Below are 21,113 nucleotides of genomic sequence, written 5' to 3' on the forward strand. Positions count from 1 at the left end.
TGATAGCGGTGTAACAGCTCTGGTGAACTTGGTGCTTTTCTATATCGCATTCCGCGTAGGATTCGAGGACCTGGCGTTCCGCGGCATATCCAGTCGGGCATCCTCCACTGGACGGTTTTTCTTCGCTGAACAAAAATATAAGAAAAAAATGAGCACCTTCATTTAATGAACCTCAATAACGTTACAGCTGTATAATAACCAATGATTTCATTTCTACGTGAGCTCTATTTCTGATTAAAAACAATCCACAATATACACAGATTACGCCATTGGGGGAATAATATTTAGAAAAAAACTATGAGAATTTTAACTGAACTGAAACTGAATTAAAAACAAGAAAAATGAATCAATGATCAATGATTAAAATTGAGGAAATTTGCCTTAGAATTGTGTTCATCAAAGGAAAAATGTTCAAAAAAGTGATTCTTTAAGTCTTCATGATCGATGAGCTTTGTCTTGGATTATGAAGTGCTTGTCAGTTTAGAAGGAATAATTCTAACAATGCAAGCTGTTACTATTTGATTTTTAAATCTCTATTCAGCTGTTAAGATTTGAAAACATTGATTTTTGAGTGAAACAATGGATCGGGCAACATGTGGTCAAAGTGGAATGCGAAATCTGCAAAGGGCTTAACATGTGTGTTAGGAAATACATGCGGATATAAATTGAATGCCAAAAACATGATAGAAAAAAAAAACTAGCGAGAAAAAATACAGGCTAGGCACCGCCCGGATTTGAACCGGGGATCTCCTGTTTACTAGACAGGCGCTTTAACCGCTAAGCCACGGCGCCGGTTGTGATCAACCGTTGGACAGATGGTGTTACCAACGACCGTCGATTAGCGCCTATAGCACGCGCAGAATTCTAAACCGTAATATTCATATTGGGTTATGCTAAACATATTCTGATTGATGTATATTACTGACAAATTTAATAAGCTATACGAAATATAAACATAGACAATGATCCTAAACTCTCAAAATTCTGATATAGGAATGATTACTAGGCAACCAACAAGCTGGAACCATTATCAGTCGCTTGCTGATCAAACTGGATGGGCGACTTTTGAATAAACTGGTACCGGATATTTTTCATATATCTACTTCTGAAAATCTGACCGCTCATTCGACTATGTAATTTGATTTCTGATTTTAAACCCTGTTTTATTCGCAATGGGTGGGTTTGTTTGGGACACCCAATCAATCATCTAAGGAATTAAAAAAATCAAATCAATCCCATTTTCAATCAAGAGTCTGAAAAAAATTCTACACATGTATAGGCCTATTATCGAACAATTTGAACCATTAATGAAACGAATTTTACGAATTATCTACAAAACAAACTTACTGAATTATCTCATCGCCAGGCGGCGCTTTCTTTGAGTGTTCCTCTCCCGGCGGACAATGCTCCGAGCAGACTGAGGGGTTTGTCACCCCCAGTACAAACAGCGCGACGATCGAAGCGGTCGAAATTACTGAAACAGACATCTTCTGGTGAAGTAATGAGTAACACACCTTGTTTCCATGGCTCTTATAGCCAAACCGATTAGATTATGGTGCCACATGGCCCGAGCCCACATCGTTTCTTTCATATTAAGATTTCAGTTTAATCTATCATCATTTTCGTTTGGAAACCACCTTGTTGTCGTGACGCGAGAAAAAAAATCAAACTAATCGATTACCTCATTAATTCTCATCTAGAAAATCTATATACAGTAGAAATTTAGTATCTGCCGCGTACATGCTTTCAAATAGGTTATCGGATATAGCTGCCTCGCTACCATATTTATCATTTCTGTTATAAAACTACCTCATAGTTATGATGTCATACTAATTTGAACCGTCGTTTTAATTCCCTTCTAGAAAACAAAGCATTTTCCATTCTGACATTCTGACATTCATTTTCAAATAGATAACCCGATATAGCTGCCTTGCAGCTATGTCAGTTTTTTTCTGTTCTAAAACTACCTTGTATGCATCATTAAAGTCAGTTCAAGAGAATAAAACATTTGTTATAGATGTTAATCCGATATAGCCGCCTCTAAACCTTAGATAATATAGATCTATACTTTCCGGAAATTCAAAAGGTACTCCTCTCAGGAGAGTTGAGTCAATTATTTGATCCTAGCTCTTGGGAAGAATATCACGCCGAGTACAGTCAACCCCCGATATACCGCCCACATTGGTGCAGAATGATTTTGGTAGTATAGAGAGTATGGCGGTATATCTGGGGTGTTTTACTATGTATTTGTATAGATATGTGCATTGAGAAAACCTGGCGGTAGGAGGGGGTGTTGGTATATGGGAGGGCGGTATATCTGGGTTGACTGCATTTAATTTAAAGAAATCAATGCCCCAGAGTAGCACCCTGGAACTATTGACCGGTGGTCATCAGCAGTGGTCAGCTGTTGACCACCGAAAGCTGTCCACTTATAAACATTTGAAGATACTCGTAAACATTTGAAGACTCGTGGTATATGTTGAAGATACTTCAGAACGGGAACCGTCGCGTAAACAGTATTTAAACAACATCTGACCTGAAGAGACTGAACAGACGGTCATTCAGTATATATAGTCGTTACTGCGAGCTATCCACAATGATTTGACGGGTTAACAGGAAGCGGATTAAACGATTAGAAGGTTCAAGACTCAATCAGCAAGGTTAGTAGACTACAAGAGATTTATATTTTGAAATTCAGGGCTGATTTCTGAATACGAACCCGGATCTTAAATGAATGTTTACTTAGTTTTGGAAATGACTCATAGAATTGAGTCTAAACGTCACTTATCTCTTAGTTTTGAGTTTTGAAAATGGCTCATTGAATTGAGTCTAAACGTCAATACTCTCTTAGTTTTTTAAAATGGCTCATAGAATTGAATCTAAACGTCAATACTCTCTTAGTTTTTGAAAATGTCTCATAGAATTGAGTCTAAACGTCAATACTCTCTTAGTTTTTGAAAATGTCTCATAGAATTGAGTCTAAACGTCACTACTCTCTTAGTTTTGAAAATGGCTCATAGAATTGAGTCTAAACGTCACTACTCTCTTAGTTTTGAAAATGGCTCATAGAATTGAGTCTAAACGTCAATATCATCTGATTCTAGTGGTCTTCGTGGTGTACATACATACATACATACATACATACATACATACATACATACATACTTCAATCTTCGCGTATTCTTATTTTTTAGAATGAAACTTTATCTGTTATCGGTAGCTCTAATGCTGATACTTACTGAACCCATCCGTGGAGCCCTCTTCAACCATAACCCGTTCACAGATTTCAACAGGTAAAGTATAGACTCGGGCATCGATATATCTATCGCGATCCAGTTCGTTTGCTAAGCTTTATGTCGTTTGGATGTTGGTTTCCCAAGACTATATATAACCCTATTGGAATGTTCATTTAACCTGACGACGGGATATATTGACACACTCTAAAGCAGTCTATGAAACAGCGAGCACTACGCCTTATGTCACCTGAGGTAACGAAGCCGCCGCCAGTAACAATATGTATAAAATCGACTCATTAAAACCCAACGCTGAATTTCTTCTCAAACTCAATTAAGATCGAACCGTAATTTCTCAAGTTCTATGCAAATTGTGCAAAACTAAATCTGTTGTGGTGATTTGCCTGATTTTCAGATTGTAAGACCAATAACTGAGACCATAGCTAATTGATATTATCAATGATTTTGATCGGGTTCGCCTGATACGTATTTAAGTGGCGCCATCTGACGGGATAGCTCGCGTAGGCCGGTACTCCTTTCAGTTCACAATTATGATTAAATGAAGGGGTTAATATGATCTTGTCGGTAATATTCGAGCCCTTTGACACGTTTCAACATTGGAGGTAGCCAACATCATTACGAGTCACGTCCTTTAGCGATCACCCTCTCTGACGCGCTGGCACAGTTTACCCATTTCGATATACCTATAGTTAATTCTACGTTAATTTTCTGCTGCAACATTTTAGGAAGACGGTCAATAAGCTGAAAGATGGGACCCGACTGACGATAAAATCGCTGAAACTATCGGCTACAAACGGCAAAGACAACGGCGCAAAATCAAACATTAAAAAATTCCTAGGTTAGTGAATCCAAACGACATTGAGAAATGTCCTCGGTCTCGCGGTTCTGAATCAGGGGCGGATCCAGGGGCATGTTGTGACCATGACGACCAATAAAAAGGGTATATATTCTTAATTTAGGGCGGAAAGGCATATCAGCAAAATTTTTGAAATTTTACTATCATTTTAGAACTTTCTGAGCATCTCTGAGAGGCATTTAGTCAAGAAACTTAGGTTATATATTTAGGAAAAATATCTATTGTGTATCTCAGGTGGTTACAACGGCAAATTTTGATACAGAGAAAAAATAAAAAGGCACTTTAAAATTCCGACCGTGTCGGGCGACACGGTCGACACGGTCTAAATCCGCCCCTGTGATTTAAAAACAAAAATTTTTCTTTATTTTCTATCCGTAATATTCTGTTTTAATTCCGTATAGTTGGGATTATTGCATTTAAAAATCCGTTGAGATAATCTGTCCGTGTTTTAGCTCTTCTGCAACCGATGGTCTCTGGTGGTAAATTTTCGGCTCCGCGACAACTCGAGGTCGAAAAGTACATGCTGGACACAATCAAGGAAAGATTGGGTGAAAAGAAAGTGAAGAAACTGGAAAGTGGAAGATTCGCCAATTTCCTGGAAGGAGAACAATTCGATATTTATAGTAAGTTCGAAGTTGAGGTAGTAAAATCCCTTGACATCAATTCTCATTAAGAATAATCACAAATTGGGGACTCGAACCCGCGACGCGTATCTTTCCAAATATTTGTCTCCATCATGTAGGCCAACTAGATCAAATGGCCTTGCAACTATGATTTTCATGAACATCGTTTTACGTCTATAGCATATTTGTCCTGCTCCAGATAATGATTCAGTAAAAAACTGATATAGCTGCCTTGCCGCTATATTGAAAGGTCCTAAAATATTTTCAGAATGCTAGTTCAGCCGAAAATCGATAAAACTCTGTGGCTGATTGTTCCAGCACTTCCTAATATATCCAAAGCTCTCTTGCTGCCATTTTGATATTCTTTTTAAAATTACGAATTGCTCATTTGGAGTAAATTCGTATATAGCTGCCTTGCTGCCATATTTGCTTTTGTTTTCTATTTTTACTAGAATGCTCGTGCTCAACTTACGGCGACCCGCACGTAAAAACTTTCGACAAACGCTATTTCAGCGTCAACCAAGTCGGCAAATACGAGATGGTTAAAACTACTAACGAAGTGCCGGATAAATGTAGATTTTCGGTTGATATCATGAGTGATAAATTACCTCGTTGGAAACTTCCATTCGTCACTGAAGTTACCGTCAAATTCAACGCTTTGAACAATCAGGAAATCGTCGTCAAACGTGACCTATCAGTCAAGGTACGCGTGTCCGCCCGTCACCAAAACCCAGTTGCACAATGGTGTGGGTTTAATTTGATTCTGAACTCAGTTCCACAGTTGTCTTGGTTTAATTTGACTGTGGACCCAGTTGAGTGAGTTTAATTACAACTCTGAACCCAGTTCCACAATTGTGTCTGGGTTTAATTTGACTCTGCGTTCTTTCTTTTTCAGTACGACGATACAATATTGCAGGAACAAACAAATTTGAACAGCGAAATCGTATTTTACCCGCATACAACCGGTGCCGTAAAATACATCAGGATTTCCTACCCGGCCTGCAAAATCAATATCTTGTACAAAGAATCACACGGCGCAGCATTCGTCAGTGTTGATGACGTCATGTATGCGAGAAACGTCGACGGTTTATGCGGGTCATGTGACGGCGACAAGAACAACGATAAGACATCGTTCAATCCGATTGCGTAGATTCATATTTTCGATCACTAGTTAGGTTCGAATCCTGAATTATAAGTGTTCAAAACAGAAAAAAAGCCTACCTAGCTTATCATGTGTGTTGGACGTTTCTGTAACCCGTAGAACAAACAATATCTTAGTGCAATCAGGATTCGAGGAAGGCTTTCAACAATTATAAAACTGCAAAATGTTTAGTTTGACAGTGAACGTAGCGATATCTGTAGGTTAGAAATAAATACTAGTTATTGGATTTTTTTTTGTTTACTTTCTTTCTTGGTTTTAAGCCTTGCGATATCAGCTCTTACATGTGGTACAGACGACAGTCTTATATCTATATCTGATTCTGACCATAAATGCTGCTCTGGCAAGTGAGGATATTGCCAGGTGTCGCTAGTGTGTAGTAGGACATCAACAATACGGCGGCAATGAGGATCCGCCAGGTGTCACTAGTCTGCAGTAAGGGAGAATTTTAAATCTAGAAATGAATTGATCATGACTGATGACCGACTGTGTGTAACAGTAATGTACGGTAAAGTATTCGATAGGAAGCAAAAGCGTGGAAAGAGCGGAGGACAGATCATAATAATAATAATAAGAGAATAACAATAGGGTTTTAGAAAATCAATCGATACTTTAGAATACTGAATATGATACATTTTCGAACGAACGAATCGTTTGAATTCTAACATTTCGCCACCTGCAGTACTTCAGATTCAACTTGCCTCATTTGCTAACCATAAAACCCTTTGTTGTATTCTAATTGACAGTCCGGTGGCGGTGAGGTCTTGCCTTACGGGCTAACTATGAATACCAACCAAAGATATTCTAATAAAAACGATTTTTGAGATCTATTTTCGCGAATGCGCATGTTACAAGCTGTAACCTCAACGAACTGTACTGTTACGGCCACATACAGGTTATTATACACTTTATTAAACATATTACTGAATTTAGACATATGTCGCATCTGTTTCTATTGTCTTCAGAACCTAGTGTTGTCTTTCCGAGAAACAGCACACCCTTCTGTCTGTTACAGTTCAGGAGCTAGGGCCGAAAAGTACATATTCGAATACGTTATATACGTTACCATTATATTTTCGGCGTCAGGGCCCAAACGGTTGATCACTGATAAAAAATATCTCACAAGGATCCAGTTCCATTAAATTTTGTTAAAACATTGATAATGTACTGATTTCAACTCTGATTTGAATCTAACTCACAACTGCGGTACTGGATTCAGTTCCGCAGTTGTGAGTTGAATTAACTCTGAGTTAAAATTACGGATAAGTTCATTTTCGATGTGTTAACTGTAAGTCAAATCATAACTCACAACATTACACTGGAATCGTGCCAACGTCGTTAGCTGTAACTCTCCCGCTGATGGCAAGAAGCTTGATTTAAAAAAAAAGGTTTTTCCTAAATTTGAAAATTTCATGAATATCCGATGATAAATGAAGGGGAAATGAAGAATTTTTTTTGTATAAGATCCCTGTGAGCACAAGAATAGACGCGGGAAATAAAAGAAGCGGAGTTTCTGCAGAAATCTCAGTTCGTCAGCTGTGGAAGAAAAAAGCAAAATGGAAGAAAAAAAGTAAAACGACAATAGACGCCCGAGACATCCAGAAATCTCACGAAGTACCAGTCAATGGCCCCCCGGCTAGTACCCTGGGACTATTGACCTGTTCGTCAGCTGTCGAACGATCAAAGCTGTCATCTTATAACTATTTTAACACTTCAGAGCACGAAACGGCAAATAAACAAGAACATCGAACCTGAACAGACACGTGTTATCTATAACCGTCACTTCGACCGCCATCGACTAGATCATACAGATTAACAGGCTGTGGATTAACGGATTAGTAGACTCAATCCGCTAGGTAAACATAGTAAACCGAACATAGAAAATGTGATCATAATTAAACAGTTTTTTTTCACAGATTTACACGTCATATTTGAGTATTTTGTTTGTGAAGGTACTCAAGTTTTTCACGAATTTCTTTATGGATTATTTTTCAGAATGAAACTGGTTCTGTTATCGGTGGTTCTTGTGGTTCTAACTGAACCCGTCAGTGGAATGTTCATCTTCCCATATGACCCGAATTCAAACAGGTAAAATAGGACCATGGACTCGTATGAACTGAGTTGTATACGAGTCACTGAATAGACCATGGGCTCGTATAAACTAGAGTTGTATACGACCATAAATAGACCATGGGCTCGTATAAACTAGAGTTGTGTACATCCATAAATAGACCATGAGCTCGTATAAACCGAGTCCATGAATACACCTATTCCACACCGGACCGCGTCAATGTTCAGTTAAGCTCGGCGTCAATGTTTAATTAAGCTCGGCTGAAATTTTGAAACGATTTATTTCCATGCAGACATAAAAATGAATTTATGGGTTCAGACCCTGGTGGCGAGTTTCCTGGTCGAAGATTCTTCTCTGGTCGCTCCCCCATTGGGAGAAAGAAACATCAAACTCGCTTATAAGGCCCTGCGTGGCGCTTAGCGGGTTGAGGGTGTTGAAAAAAATGTTCAAGAATACGTCGGGCATTCGACGAATGGCGATACGATGTCGGGATCCTAGGGTACTGATTCAAAAATTGTCTTTTGATTGTCGATATATCCGGCCATCCTTTCTGATCATCACACGTCATCCGTAACTCCCTACGACGAGTTTCTGTAATATTCGGATTGTGAAGGACACGCAATAATCTTACTTCTGGGGCCGGTTGCACAGTCGTGACTTAAGTCCAAAAGTGGTCTTAAATCTTAAATCTTAAGACTGGTCTTAAGCTGTTTGATTGGCTATAGAACTAAAATGAGCTTGGCCTGGTCTTAAGTTGTTAGATTGGTTATAGAACTAAAATGAGCTTAGACCGGTCTTAAGTTGTTAGATTGGCTATAGAACTAAGTTGGTCTTAGACTGGTCTATGCCATGACTATGCAACCGGCCCCAGGTTATTATCTGCGATATTTTAGCGTGACAATCAAACAGCTGGAGGACGGGACCGTTGAGGCAGTAGGTGCCCTGAAACTGACGGCTGAAAACGGACAGGACAACGGCGCTTCAGCGAGCGTTCGGAATTTTCTAAGTAAGTTGTTAATCCAAACAACACTGACTCATCGGTTCGATATTGGTTGTTTGGGAAATCGAACTGGAACCGAAATTTCCATTCATGAAACTGTTTCGAATAAGAAGAAAATCCTGTAAATTCGACTCATCGTCCAGCGCTATATCTGTACTCCAATTTTCGATTTCAAAATCAAACCCCCTGTCGTTTCGTTGGGTAGGGAAGCTATGTAAGGGGAACAAAATTCAACCAAATCAAAATCAATCGATAAATCAAATTAGTATATAAGAGGCACGATTTCTTATTTCTAGATAAGAAAAAATATGTTTTTGAAATATACCATCTTTAAGTTTTGAGTCAAAATACGCAACTGAATCCTACGCCATGATAATCTTTCTTAATCTGTTTAATCCCTTGACATTTTCTTATATCAAGTCTAGCACTATACTATAAGTTGTTAATATGTTTTAATCCTTAGAGATTATCTATTATATTCTTATAAGTCCAACGCTATGCTAAAGATAATCTTCCTTAATCAGTTAATTAATCCTTTGAGATTATCTACCTGTTCTTAAGATCTTCTACAACCGTTGCTCAACAAAGCGCCTTCGGCTGCGCTGCAAATCGAGGCCGAGGAGTCCGTGTTGGACTCCATTAAGGACGAGCTCGGCGAAGGAAACGTGAAGAAACTGGAACGTGGAAAATTCGCCGAATTTCTGGCAGGGGAGGAATTCGATATTTACAGTAAGTTCGAATTAAAAAAAACAAAAAAGATTTTAAGAAATTAAATAATAAATCTTAATCAAACATTTGGGACTCGAACCTGTTTGGCATCACTCAGGCGTACCGATGATGACTAATAGTTAATAGCCGAAACGGTGCTCGAAAAATATATCATTTTAACACAGAACTTTTCATTTTCTGACTGAATTCATCGTGGGATTTCTCTCGTTATTTATCAGAATAGTTTCATAAAAATATAAATCCAATCCGGTATATCACTGCCTAGCAAATATTCATTCATTTATAATTCCTGCTGAAAGAAAAACTCATTTAGCTGCCTCGCTACCATATTGGATGATACTTAAATACTTAAGTGCTCTCCGATCAGCTAGTTCAGCCAAAGTCGTCTAAAGATAAAGTTGTCTTGCTGCCATATTTTTAATGCTATTTGAATGTTCAAGCTCCAAGGTCGAAGAACCCTATATTGCTGCTTTGCTGCCATATTCATTTTGTTGTTTATTCACTAGACTGCTCGTGTTCCACTTGGGGCGACCCGCACGTGGCAAGCTTCAACAAACGCTATTTTGGCGTTACCGGAGTCGGCAAATACGAGATGGTTAAAACTACAAGCGAAGTGCCGGATAAATGTAGATTTTCGGTTGATATTATGAGTGATAAATTACCGCGTTGGAAACTTCCACTCGTCACTAAAGTTTTCATCAAATTCAACGCCTTGAACAATCAGGAAATCGTCGTTAATCGTGACCTGTCAATCAAGGTACGTGTGTCCACCCGTCACCAAAACCCAGTCGGACGGTTGTGTGGGTTTATTTTGACTTTGGATCCAGTTCCACAGTGGGTTTAACTTGACTCAGGATCCAGTTCCACAGTTGTGTGGATTTGATTTGACTCTGGACCCAGTTCCACAGTTGTGTGGGTATAATAGAACCCTGGACCCAGTTCCACAGTTATGTGGGTTTAATAGAACTCTAGACCCAGTTCCACAGTTGTATGGGTTTAATAGAACTCTGGACCCAGTTCCACAGTTGTATGGGTTTAACAGAACTCTGGACCCACAGTTCCACAGTTGTGTGGGTTTAAACTACCTGTTTTAAAGGAAAAACATTCACTTTGTCTTCCAGTATCAAGACACAATATTGCAGGAACAAACAAATTTGAACAGCGAAATCGTATTTTACCCGCATACAACCGGTGCCGTAAAATACATCAGGATTTCCTACCCGGCCTGCAAAATCAATATCATGTATAAAGCATCGCACGGTACCGCATTCGTCAGTGTTGATGACGTCATGTATGCGAGAAAGGTCGACGGTTTGTGCGGGTCATGTGACGGCGATAAGAACAACGATAAGACATCGTTCAATCCGATCGAGTAGGTTCATTTCGGCCGATCTATTCGGGCTCGAATCCCGAATTATAACAGTGTTCTTAAATCGCGTAATATCTTTTAGAATTTTAGCCTCACCTGAAAATTAGCCAGATTACTGTAAGCCTATAAAACAGTTAATCGCAGTGAATCTGACTTTCCTGCTATAAATCTTTAGTGTATTAAACCAGAATTAAAGGAAGGCGTTTACAAATAACAAACTTCTGCATATAACGTGTCTAAGCAAACGCTAAGAACTGTATTAGGTTAGAAATAAATAGTAATTACTCAATAGTTGTTTTTGTTTTAACTTTCTTGATTCATCCATAATCGTGTGTGAAGGACTCTGATATTATTGAACACTTGTACAGACTACAGCCTCATATGTTTATCTTATTCTAACTATGAATGCTGCTCTGGTAAGTGACGATCCACCAGGTGTCGAACATTAATTACTGTAGCAATAGCAGATTCCACTTGTGGCAAGGGAGGATCCACCAGGTGTCGCTAGTGTGCAGTACAACATCAACCACTGCGCTACGGGCCTGGAATTCAAAGATATCTTAACAACGATTTTCTGAGCGATCACGCAATGATGACGTAATCAAGATGAAAAATAGGGGACCCGGGTAAAGCGTATAATTCCTATAGGCCGCCCCTTAAAAAGTTGAGCTACGGTCCTCTGAAGCCCAGCCTTCCAATTTTCCTAGATGCGCCCCTGAGGCCTTCTGATATATTTCCAAATTTGAAAAAAATGAATTATTTTCTAAAACCAAACAACCACGCGATATCGTTATCCATAGCGGGTGTTAATTCGTAGGCTACCATTAAAAAAACTGAACTACATATGACTGCATTTACATTTCAAATACGCGATAATGACGGTTTGGGTAAAATATCGGCAGATTGCGACCGGATTAGAACTCATACCGCTGTCGGTGTTATTCCGAATAGCAGCACAAGCCGTCTGCTACTAAGGAAGACGAGAACAAGGAACAGATTGGTGCGCGGATATCGCAACACAGGTACTACTGCAGCCCAGAGTTTGGCAATGGTCAAACCCTTGGAGTAATCAGTCTGATAACTCCAAGGTCAAACATACCTTGCAGCGTAGATACTGAAAATGACTGATTTTTCTTGTAAGGTAGACTCTGAGAGTCTGTTTTTTCAACATTCGAAATCTATCCGGATATTTCAATGTATTACGTCTGGTTTCGCATTACACGAAAGGCCCAAAATGAGCTAGGACTGGTTTTAAGTTGTAAGATTGGCTATAGAACTTAGAAAATGAACTTAGACCGGTGTTAAGTTGCTATAATATTGGTTATAGAACCAAAATGAGCTTAGACTGGTCTTAAGTTGTTAGATTGGCTATAGAACCCAAATGAGCTTAGGCTGGCCTTAAGTTATTAGATTGGTTATAAACCAACCACGAATTTACGAAAAATATTCTACTATTGAATATTTGTTGAGAACTAGGAGATGTTGAAGCCAAGATCAGCGTCATAACTTAGATCAGACCTAAAACATAAACCACAATCAATCAACTTTAAAGTTGGCAGACTTCATGCCTCGTCTCCAATGCAACCATTTTATATTAGTGAAATACAGAATATACGATTTTATGTTTTTTTCAATATGACTACAGATTACTACAGATTACTAGCTTACTTAAGTACACGCTGTTACAATTGCGACGCTATATAAATATGTTAAATACTTTTAACATATTCAAAATACGTTTTTGAAAACAGTCGCAGTGTGTCTACCGTATATGCAAGGGCATATGGCACAAGACTGTGTGTATCCGAGCGTTAGAAAGACCCCTTAAAACAATTTTAGAACAAAGAGAACCCTCGAGAGCGTCGGGATTCGATTCTTAACGAAATATTCCTTACCTAGTTTTCAATTTGCACCTCTAAAATCTTCGAAATTCCTTGTTATTCCTTTTCAAGTAAATTATAACTCGAATAAGAATTTACTAGCCTTGCAATACGGTGGAACTAGGCTCTATAAATGTGGAACTCTAAGGCGCTACACACACAGCGGAACTGAATATACTGCAGAAATGTGGTTCTACAACTGTGGAACTGATAGGCTCTACAAGTGTGGAACTATAGACTATATACAACCGCAAAACTGATTGAATAGCACAACTGGTTCTACAACTGTGAACTGTAGGCCCACACCCCTCCAAACAAGTCACTATGTCATTCATTTATTTACAGTCAATGATGCTGTCGTCCATTTTGTTTTTGATGTTGACCTACTCGGTGGCGCACGTATCGTCTCAGAAAAAACCGACCGGTTGTTTTGCTTCTGTCAATTGCATAGAGAGGGCGCTGTTCAAGGAAAGCTCGTTGATACACGAAGTCGATCAACTCTGGTTGGATGTTGATCCGGTCACCGTCGATAAGGAACCCGAATTGAGCTCATTCAGAAAGTAATTTTGATTTTCATCTAGCGTGAAATGATTTATTTTGCATCGATTGAGTGCTGGGTAAGAGAAGCGGGTTCGCTCGGGCAACACTTCTAAGGCTGTGGTCCTGTGTGAGGTTAAAGGCTTATAGTCTTGGGAAACCAACGTGCTAACCACGTAGTGCAAGATAAACAGACCCAAACAAAGATGCAAATTGATACCTTTGTGCTGACCAATCAGTACTTTCATTGATATGTAAAAGGAAACTTGATTGGTCGCTAAAACTAGACAATCGACCAATCAGAGCTTGGAACGCTTGCATAAGAATGCGTTCTTTAGAAACCATCTCTGATTGGTTAATGTGCGCGGTCATACCTCAGCTGACTGGCCAATCAGAACTGTCAACACTTGACCGGCCCGCGGTCACTGATTGGTCCATTGATAAGACAAATAATTAATGTTTTTCATAATGATAGTAATCTTCATTTTTCAAAGAAATTGAAACTTAAAACATAATATTCACACATATAAATATAGATACCAGCTTTTAATTGCAGCTTTGTACAAAAAACTCGATTAGAAAATTCTGAGGCGATAGTACGAGGCAGCCGACATCAGAATGCCATCAATCTGTTCCACCAGACCAGACGGATGGCCATCGAGTGGAAAAGCCAGTTACAGAGCCTGTCGCAGCTACTGGCGCGAGAACCAACCGAGCCGCGTGCGCACTGGTATTGCGAGGCTACGAGAACGCAGGCGGTGCCGGCCTACGGTCAGAAATACAACCGACAACAGACGATGGATAAACTGAGAGGTAGGTCGGAGATGGCATCTGGCCTCTCAGTTTCACAAAAAAGTTAAACTCAGATTTTTGGTGTAATTGCCAATGGTTACTTCATGTTTTCAATGCGGACAACAATTCAAACTTAACCGTTTTAGGCTAAAACTTTTTCGTGAAACTGGGCCCTGAAAACTTTGAGTAAAAAATAGAAACTTGTCCTCATAACCTAGAGGTGGTGGTTCGGATACTAGTGGAACCGTGCCCATTGGGCCGACATGTCGTGTGTTAATTCCTGATCTTAAGAGATCTTGAGATCCTTCAACCGGAAGAAGGGAATTTAAACGGAAGAGGAAATTCGAGTCTGATACCTACGTATGCGAGCTAGCAAGACTGGTATTGATTCATCAATCGGCCACCTGGGGGCGCCAGTTGCACATCTGGTAGATTTTCTGTTTTTTTGTAATTATTATGGTAAATGTTTTGCCTCCACATATACCATGGAAGTTAGGTAAAGTTAATAAACCCACCGTAAGAAATAAAACTAAGAGATAGTTTCAACGTTTTAACTCAATTCTAAGAGCCATTTCCAAAAATATGGCTGAGAGTGTAATCGAATTTCCGCATTCGTATAAGATCTATGGCTTCAATCGGGATTCAGTCTTGACTTCTCTCTGTTGTTGTCGTTATAGAATTTATTGATAAAGCCGTTCCGATGATCTCAGGTCGTTCGTGGTTAGACGACATGGACATGATGGGCGCCTCGAACGCGCTATTCCAGATGCGCAAAGTCTACCAGTTATCGATCGACGATCTTATAGCCGGTAGGCTAATAGATGGCGTCGTAGTCAAGCCGCTGGACGCGGAAGATTTACGGTTGGTGTGTCAGTTCATTTTCGAGCAGAATCTCATCCACAAACAGGCTGAATTGTGGGGTCAGAAGTGGTTGGAAGTAGTCGACAGAACGAATCCGGATGGTTATGAAGATGCTCTGTTGCACTACGCCAACTTGTTATATAAGGTATTAAAATGTGCTTGTATTACTAGTGATCCCTACAGGTGCATCTTCATGTAACGTATCAATACTGAAGTTAGGAACTAAAGTAACTTCCCGGTTAACCACTGCAGCTTCTGTGATATCTCCATTTTGTTTTCGCAGAGGAACGACCCCTATCGGGCATTGGAAATAGTAGAACATATAAGGATCATTTGTAAGTTTTTTTTTTTCTAAACGCATATAACTTTAAATCCAGCGAAGTAGAATTCAATACGACCAGCTAACTACTAGCACACCTGGCGGATCCTCGCCTGCCATACGTGGAATCCTCGATTGCCACAGTAGCACTGCGGGCATTGAAAACACGAAGATTGCAGCAACTCAACCAAAAATATGAGTTATAACTTTTTCCGAGAAATCGGACCCCGAGGGAGAAGATTCTAACTAACCAAATTCAGAACCTAAATGTTTTGCCGTTTTAATTCTTTCCATCGAAAGACCCGAACAAAACCGGACTGGACGAATTCGAAGCCGAATTGAGGAGCGCGTTCAACAAGGGCTCGTGTTCGCTTGAACGACCTGTTTATCCTCACTACATGAAAGACATCGCCGAAACTTACGATAACCTCTGCAATCAGCACTCTTACATCAGTAATCTGGTAAGTGTGTTCGCGAGAAAGATTTGGAGCAGCAGTTCATTATCAAGATGGTAATCGAACAGGATTTAACGTCGAAGGACAAATTAAATCATTGGTCAAGCTATCATCTTATCATTCATTCATTCAAAGCCCCTTTACAGCAAAAGATAATATTTACAGCAAAAGATGATACTTATATAAAAAGTTCCACAACAATTTTAACTTTCAAGTTTTCTCCTTTCAACTTTTTAAACACCCTTTATTTGATTCTTTTAAATCTTTTCTGTATTCAGAACGCCTGATGATGGCCAATAGTTTTTAGTCGCTCAAAATATATTTACTATCATTTACTCAACTTTGGCTGAAATTATCATAAATTTCGTTAATTTTCGTTTCAAAATCAGTGGGTTACTTTCAATTTCAGTTAGTGTATGCAACTAGGAATGTCATTCCAATTCAAATTCAACTACAAATTCATTACATATTTTTGACTCAATGTTTAACCGCAAATTAATTAAACGTCTTTTTCACGAACATTTTAACTCTAAGTTGAAACGTTTTCGCTTTTATGAATACCGTATCGATTTCGTTCAAAGGATCCGGCGATGTCGATGACCTTGACCTGCCGTTACGAAGAGACGACAATTCCGTACATCCGGGCACTCGTCGAGTACGCCAATCTGGATCCGGTTATCAAAGTCTACCACAAAATCATTTCCGACAAAGAAATTCTCGGGATTAAAACTATCACCGGATCTCATGTAGGTCACGCTCGCATTTTACTCAATTTACTCATCTCGCTGATCTTTGTATTTTGATAAAGACTATTTTCAAAAAAGAATCATGGGCCGATTCCATAGTCATGACTTAGACTTAAGACCAGTCTAAGACCAACTCAGTTGTTCTATAGCCAATCTAACAACTTAAGACTAGTCTAAGCTCATCTTTGTTCTATAACCAATCTAACAACTTAAGATCAGTCTAAACTCAGTTTAGTTCTATAACCAATCTAACAACTTAAGATCAATCTACAGACTTAATCCCACTTATGAACTTAAGTCTCGACTGTGGAACCGGCTACTTTTCCATAGCTCAGCTTGGATTTGAAATGCAATTTCATTTTCGATGAGTTAACTCTTCGCTTAAATTCTAACCCATGCGACATAGGAGTTAATTTTGAACTCTAATTTCAACTCGCGTTTCAATTTTTGAGTCAAATTTCTAATCGGTACACTGTGGAAGCGGGTCATCTTTAACAACTGATCGTCTCGTTGAGCGAGCGGGTCAAATATTAAATCTTTTTCCCATTCTCTGTAATCTTTATGACAGTTGAAACAAGCCGAAGTTTTCGGAGGAAGCGTTACTTTCAGTCGACAAGCGCAAAAGTAAGGATGAAACATTTTATATTTCTCAGGGACAGTTCCTCTATAAGGTTCACATCCAATCGTTATATGTAGTTGCTTAGTTTGGATTTCCTTGTTTTATCAATGAATTCAATTCAAATAATTCAAACCTTTCGCAAAACGGAATCGAAAAGATATTATTACCTATGATAAGATAAAAACCCACTATTTACAAATTAAAAGAAATCTAAAATCTAAAATCGTCAGGTGACGCCACCTGACGATGATCTCTAGTGTGAGATCGAAACGTCTTGTTCTTATATTTAAGATTGTTTCAATCAATAAATTCTCGATTTTAGATTTCTTTTAATTTGTAAATAGTGGGTTTTTATCTTATGATCTGTTCACCACGTTTGAGTGTGGTTATCGTACCATATTATTACCTAATTACCGATTCATATTTTAACTATTTATTCTCAGTGCTTGGTTGTCGCCGTTGCGAAGTCCGTTGACTAAGAAACTAATGAAAAGGGTTCAACTTCTGACGGGTTTAAGCACGAAAGTTAACCCCCTGAAATGGACCCGTCACAGCGAGGATTTACAAGTAAGCCCCTCTGACTGGATCCAGTTTCTTTGACCTAATCATTCTCGATGATTTCAATGATTCGACAGAATTCCGGTGTCTAGAATCACGGGATGATAGCGGGTATTGTAGAGAATAGATTCACCACGTGACTGGTCATCACGTGGATAAATAGCCACTGCACTGACCAGACAAACTTACTCGCTTAACCAATAACTACGAATCAGTGGTCTGGTGGTTAGCGTACAAGCCTGGCATGCTGGAGGTATCCAGTTCGCGGCCAGGCATGCCGGAAGTCACTAGTTCGCTATAAGGGTCTTGTGAAATTTCTAGGTCAAATCTTTTAAAAACAGATCACTTCTAGATTTATTTTACGTGAAATTCTGAAATTTTGACTCAATAAATTTTTTCAAACACTCCGTATTTTCTTACACTCATTCACCCGATTAAATAAACTACTATATTCGCTAGGTACCGAAAGCTGAATTCACTTGACGTTTGTTTATTTTGTCTTCAGGTAGGGAACTACGGGCCTGGCGGATTTTACGAATCACATTTCGACTCATCAATCGCTTACGTAAGAGAGATTCGTTAAGATTATTAGCAAGAAAACTAACTTTCAAAAAATTCGAAATTCAATTCGCCTTGAAAAATATCGCGTAAGATTGCTTAATATCGTAATGATAAACAAAATATCAATTATATAATATCAAGGATCAATAATAAAGTAATTGAATTGGATTTACCGGCAACCAGTCTACCGCTCGCTATATTGATGACGTAGCGCACATCCCGTCGAAAAAAATGATCGATGATAAAACCCGGTCTAACCAACGCGGCAGATATAAGAGATGAAATATATTCGATTGCAAAATAAACACAAAAATTCACAATTGTAATTGTTCATTCGAAACGCCAATACTGATGACGTAGTGCACAACGAATCGCACATAATCCCTTAGATAACGAATACCAGGTATCGATCGATACATTATTGTAACGGTTTTTGCGGCGTCGAAAATATCTCGAAAACTACTATCTGAAATATAGGTCAGCGATGACCTACTTTTTACGTTTTGAATTGTTTTTCTAACGCAGAACGACACCTCACGGGCGTTCGCAGCCGACGCTCACCGGCTCTACGGATCGCAGGGTGACCGCATAGCCACCTGGATGTTCTACGTAAGTCAAAACCTATTCCTCGATGAATTCTCTATAAAAAAAAAATGAAAACAAATGTTATTCACTAAAAGACATTTTCCAATGTCTATTTCAACTTGTTTGAACGGACGTTGGGTGCTAAAACTCAGTCGGTTTTGGTAATACACACCAGATACAGGTCGATGGACAGTTGGACTAAAACACTAATTTATAAATCTGGGCCCAGTTTCACAAAAAGGTTTCACTCTTAAATCGATTTAATTTCTTCATTAATTCAGTTTATCTGAAATCGATTTAGGCCTTAATCATTTTTGTGAAACTGGTCCCTGGTCTTAACTGATAAATTCCTGATATAGGTTTTTATAATGACAAACCACGGATGAGCAGCTTGAATAAAACATAGATTTTTTACTCGAATCTAGCACTTTATTATTTTACTCAAATAGAATCAGCAACAAGTTATACTTGTCAAATTTTAGTTCAGCTGCCCTTCTCTTAACTATATCAAATATGTAGGTCTGGAAACTGAATAAGTTTTGGCGCCCGACGTCCTTCAAACAGGTTGAAATAGACGTGTTACTTGTTATTTCAGTTTAGCGATGTAGGCGCTGGAGGTAGGACGGTATTCCCTAAAATAAACGTCACGATACCGGTAACGAAAGGATCGGCCGCGTTTTGGTACAACCTCCACAGAAACGGGTCACCTGACATGCGCACTCTGCACGCCGGATGTCCGGTACTATTGGGCTCGAAATGGGGTAAGATTCTTCCAAAGAGAATTGCCTCCGAATTGGCGAACCGTTGAATGTGAATTTTTGAAAATATTCCTCTTTTTAAATTTTCAGTTGGTAATTTATGGATTCTAGAAGGTGGACAGACGTTCAGACATTCCTGTTCGATAGACAGCAATATTTAGCCATTTAAAATAAAGAAAATTTGAATAAATAAATCTATATAATTTCATATTTTAGAATATTTTCTCTTTTGGTCATTTCCTCTGCAATAAAAATCCAACAGTTCCACAGTTGTGTTGGTTGAATTTGACGGTGAATCCAGTTCCACAGTTTTGAGGGTTTAATTTGACTCTTGACCCAGTTCCACAGTTGTGTTGATTTAATTCGATTCTGAACCCAGTTCCACAGTTGTGTGGATTTAATTTGATTCTGAACCCAGTTCCACGTGGGTTTAATTAGACTCTGAACCCAGTTCCACAGTTGTGCGAGTTTAACTCAACTTTGAACCCAGTTGCACAGTTGTGTGGGTTTAATTTGACTCTGAACCCAATTCCACAGTTGTGTGGGTTTAATTTGACCCTGGCTCCAGCTCAACAGTTGTGTGGGTTTAACTCGACTTTGAACGCAGTTCCACAGTTGTGTGGGTATAATTTGACTCTTGACCCAGTTTACAGTGTGGATTCATCCGAGGAACTAGTGACTGATAGTTCACAGCTCGCATTGAGAGTAGATTTGATGTTAAGTGAGGACGAGAGAGAAAGAGAGAGAGAGAGAGGTGTGTGTTACTGATTATAGGTTATGAGCTCCGACATGAATTCTACCACAATCTCTACGACTACACTTGATCCCTGCCACGTCAGCCGGTATCCACCCTTAAGATGGAATCAGGTTTTCAGTTATAGTATTTACTTGTATGGATATTTTCCGGCTACAGTTTTAGGAATGATTCTAAACTCTGTTTCTATTCTAGTATTCAGAAAGATCGGTCGCTCCACGTATCTAACTATAATCATTCTCGCCTGGTTTGATTTACTGTTCGTATTTTCAGTGTTTCTTCTTTATCCATTTCGAATATTCATAATCAACTTTCAACATATATATGTTCTCGGCCGTTACGATGATTGGTTTTTTGGACACGAAATTATAATTTGGGTTCTACCACTGTTTCATACGTTTCAAATGGCAAAAAATTGGTCCGTAGTTATAATCAATTTTGAAAGACTTCTGGTTGTCGCGAGTCCGCTGTATTTTAAACGATTCTGGAACAAAAAACAAATCATTTTTCTGTCGGTTTTAAACGCAATTTCTTCCGCAGTTTGTTTCTGGCCGTATTATTTTCCACTACGTTTACCCGGAAGGGCCACACGACTCTGTTTCGAACGTTTATTTACATTGGGAGCTT

General features: G+C 39.0%; 3 protein-coding genes and 1 non-coding gene across 4 annotated transcripts; 3 read left to right on the plus strand and 1 right to left on the minus strand.

Moving 5' to 3' along the window:
* Window positions 1–719: 719 nt before the first annotated feature.
* Trnat-agu (transfer RNA threonine (anticodon AGU)) lies at window positions 720–792 on the minus strand. Its single transcript has one exon. It is a non-coding gene; the product is annotated as a tRNA-Thr (tRNA).
* A 1,827-nt stretch (window positions 793–2,619) lies between these two features.
* On the plus strand, window positions 2,620–5,922 carry LOC141911189 (uncharacterized). The gene is made up of 6 exons (XM_074802169.1): window positions 2,620–2,660; window positions 3,195–3,293; window positions 3,980–4,092; window positions 4,563–4,733; window positions 5,186–5,436; window positions 5,629–5,922. The coding sequence occupies exons 2-6, from the start codon at window positions 3,196–3,198 to the stop codon at window positions 5,881–5,883; spliced, it is 888 nt and encodes a 295-aa protein (XP_074658270.1). The 5' UTR covers window positions 2,620–2,660; window position 3,195; the 3' UTR covers window positions 5,884–5,922.
* A 1,689-nt stretch (window positions 5,923–7,611) lies between these two features.
* LOC141911255 (uncharacterized) lies at window positions 7,612–11,323 on the plus strand. Its single transcript, XM_074802243.1, has 6 exons — window positions 7,612–7,748; window positions 7,888–7,980; window positions 8,857–8,969; window positions 9,525–9,692; window positions 10,199–10,449; window positions 10,814–11,323. Exons 2-6 carry the CDS (start codon window positions 7,889–7,891, stop codon window positions 11,066–11,068), a joined length of 879 nt encoding a protein of 292 aa, XP_074658344.1. The 5' UTR covers window positions 7,612–7,748; window position 7,888; the 3' UTR covers window positions 11,069–11,323.
* A 663-nt stretch (window positions 11,324–11,986) lies between these two features.
* LOC141911016 (prolyl 4-hydroxylase subunit alpha-1-like) lies at window positions 11,987–19,918 on the plus strand. Its single transcript, XM_074801960.1, has 13 exons — window positions 11,987–12,083; window positions 13,287–13,501; window positions 14,035–14,291; window positions 14,948–15,276; window positions 15,415–15,466; window positions 15,751–15,911; window positions 16,487–16,651; window positions 17,220–17,275; window positions 17,714–17,837; window positions 18,334–18,393; window positions 18,915–18,998; window positions 19,570–19,735; window positions 19,823–19,918. Exons 2-13 carry the CDS (start codon window positions 13,290–13,292, stop codon window positions 19,891–19,893), a joined length of 1,737 nt encoding a protein of 578 aa, XP_074658061.1. The 5' UTR covers window positions 11,987–12,083; window positions 13,287–13,289; the 3' UTR covers window positions 19,894–19,918.
* The last annotated feature ends 1,195 nt before the right edge of the window (window positions 19,919–21,113 follow it).

The sequence above is a fragment of the Tubulanus polymorphus genome, chromosome 9 (genome assembly GCF_964204645.1).
Source record: "Tubulanus polymorphus chromosome 9, tnTubPoly1.2, whole genome shotgun sequence".
Lineage (NCBI taxonomy): Eukaryota > Metazoa > Nemertea > Palaeonemertea > Tubulaniformes > Tubulanidae > Tubulanus > Tubulanus polymorphus.

Excerpts from the sequence above, each read along its gene's own strand:
- LOC141911189 (XM_074802169.1), top strand. The coding sequence starts at position 3,196 with ATGAAACTTTATCTGTTATCGGTAGCTCTAATGCTGATACTTACTGAA. Across the intron at positions 3,294-3,979 it reads CCGTTCACAGATTTCAACAG|GAAGACGGTCAATAAGCTGA; the intron begins GTAAAGTATAGA and ends GCAACATTTTAG. Across the intron at positions 4,093-4,562 it reads AAACATTAAAAAATTCCTAG|CTCTTCTGCAACCGATGGTC; the intron begins GTTAGTGAATCC and ends TCCGTGTTTTAG.
- LOC141911255 (XM_074802243.1), top strand. The coding sequence starts at position 7,889 with ATGAAACTGGTTCTGTTATCGGTGGTTCTTGTGGTTCTAACTGAACCC. Across the intron at positions 7,981-8,856 it reads TATGACCCGAATTCAAACAG|CGTGACAATCAAACAGCTGG; the intron begins GTAAAATAGGAC and ends GCGATATTTTAG. Across the intron at positions 10,450-10,813 it reads ATCGTGACCTGTCAATCAAG|TATCAAGACACAATATTGCA; the intron begins GTACGTGTGTCC and ends TTTGTCTTCCAG.
- LOC141911016 (XM_074801960.1), top strand. The coding sequence starts at position 13,290 with ATGATGCTGTCGTCCATTTTGTTTTTGATGTTGACCTACTCGGTGGCG. Across the intron at positions 17,276-17,713 it reads TTCAGTCGACAAGCGCAAAA|TGCTTGGTTGTCGCCGTTGC; the intron begins GTAAGGATGAAA and ends ATTTATTCTCAG. Across the intron at positions 18,394-18,914 it reads TCGACTCATCAATCGCTTAC|AACGACACCTCACGGGCGTT; the intron begins GTAAGAGAGATT and ends TTTCTAACGCAG.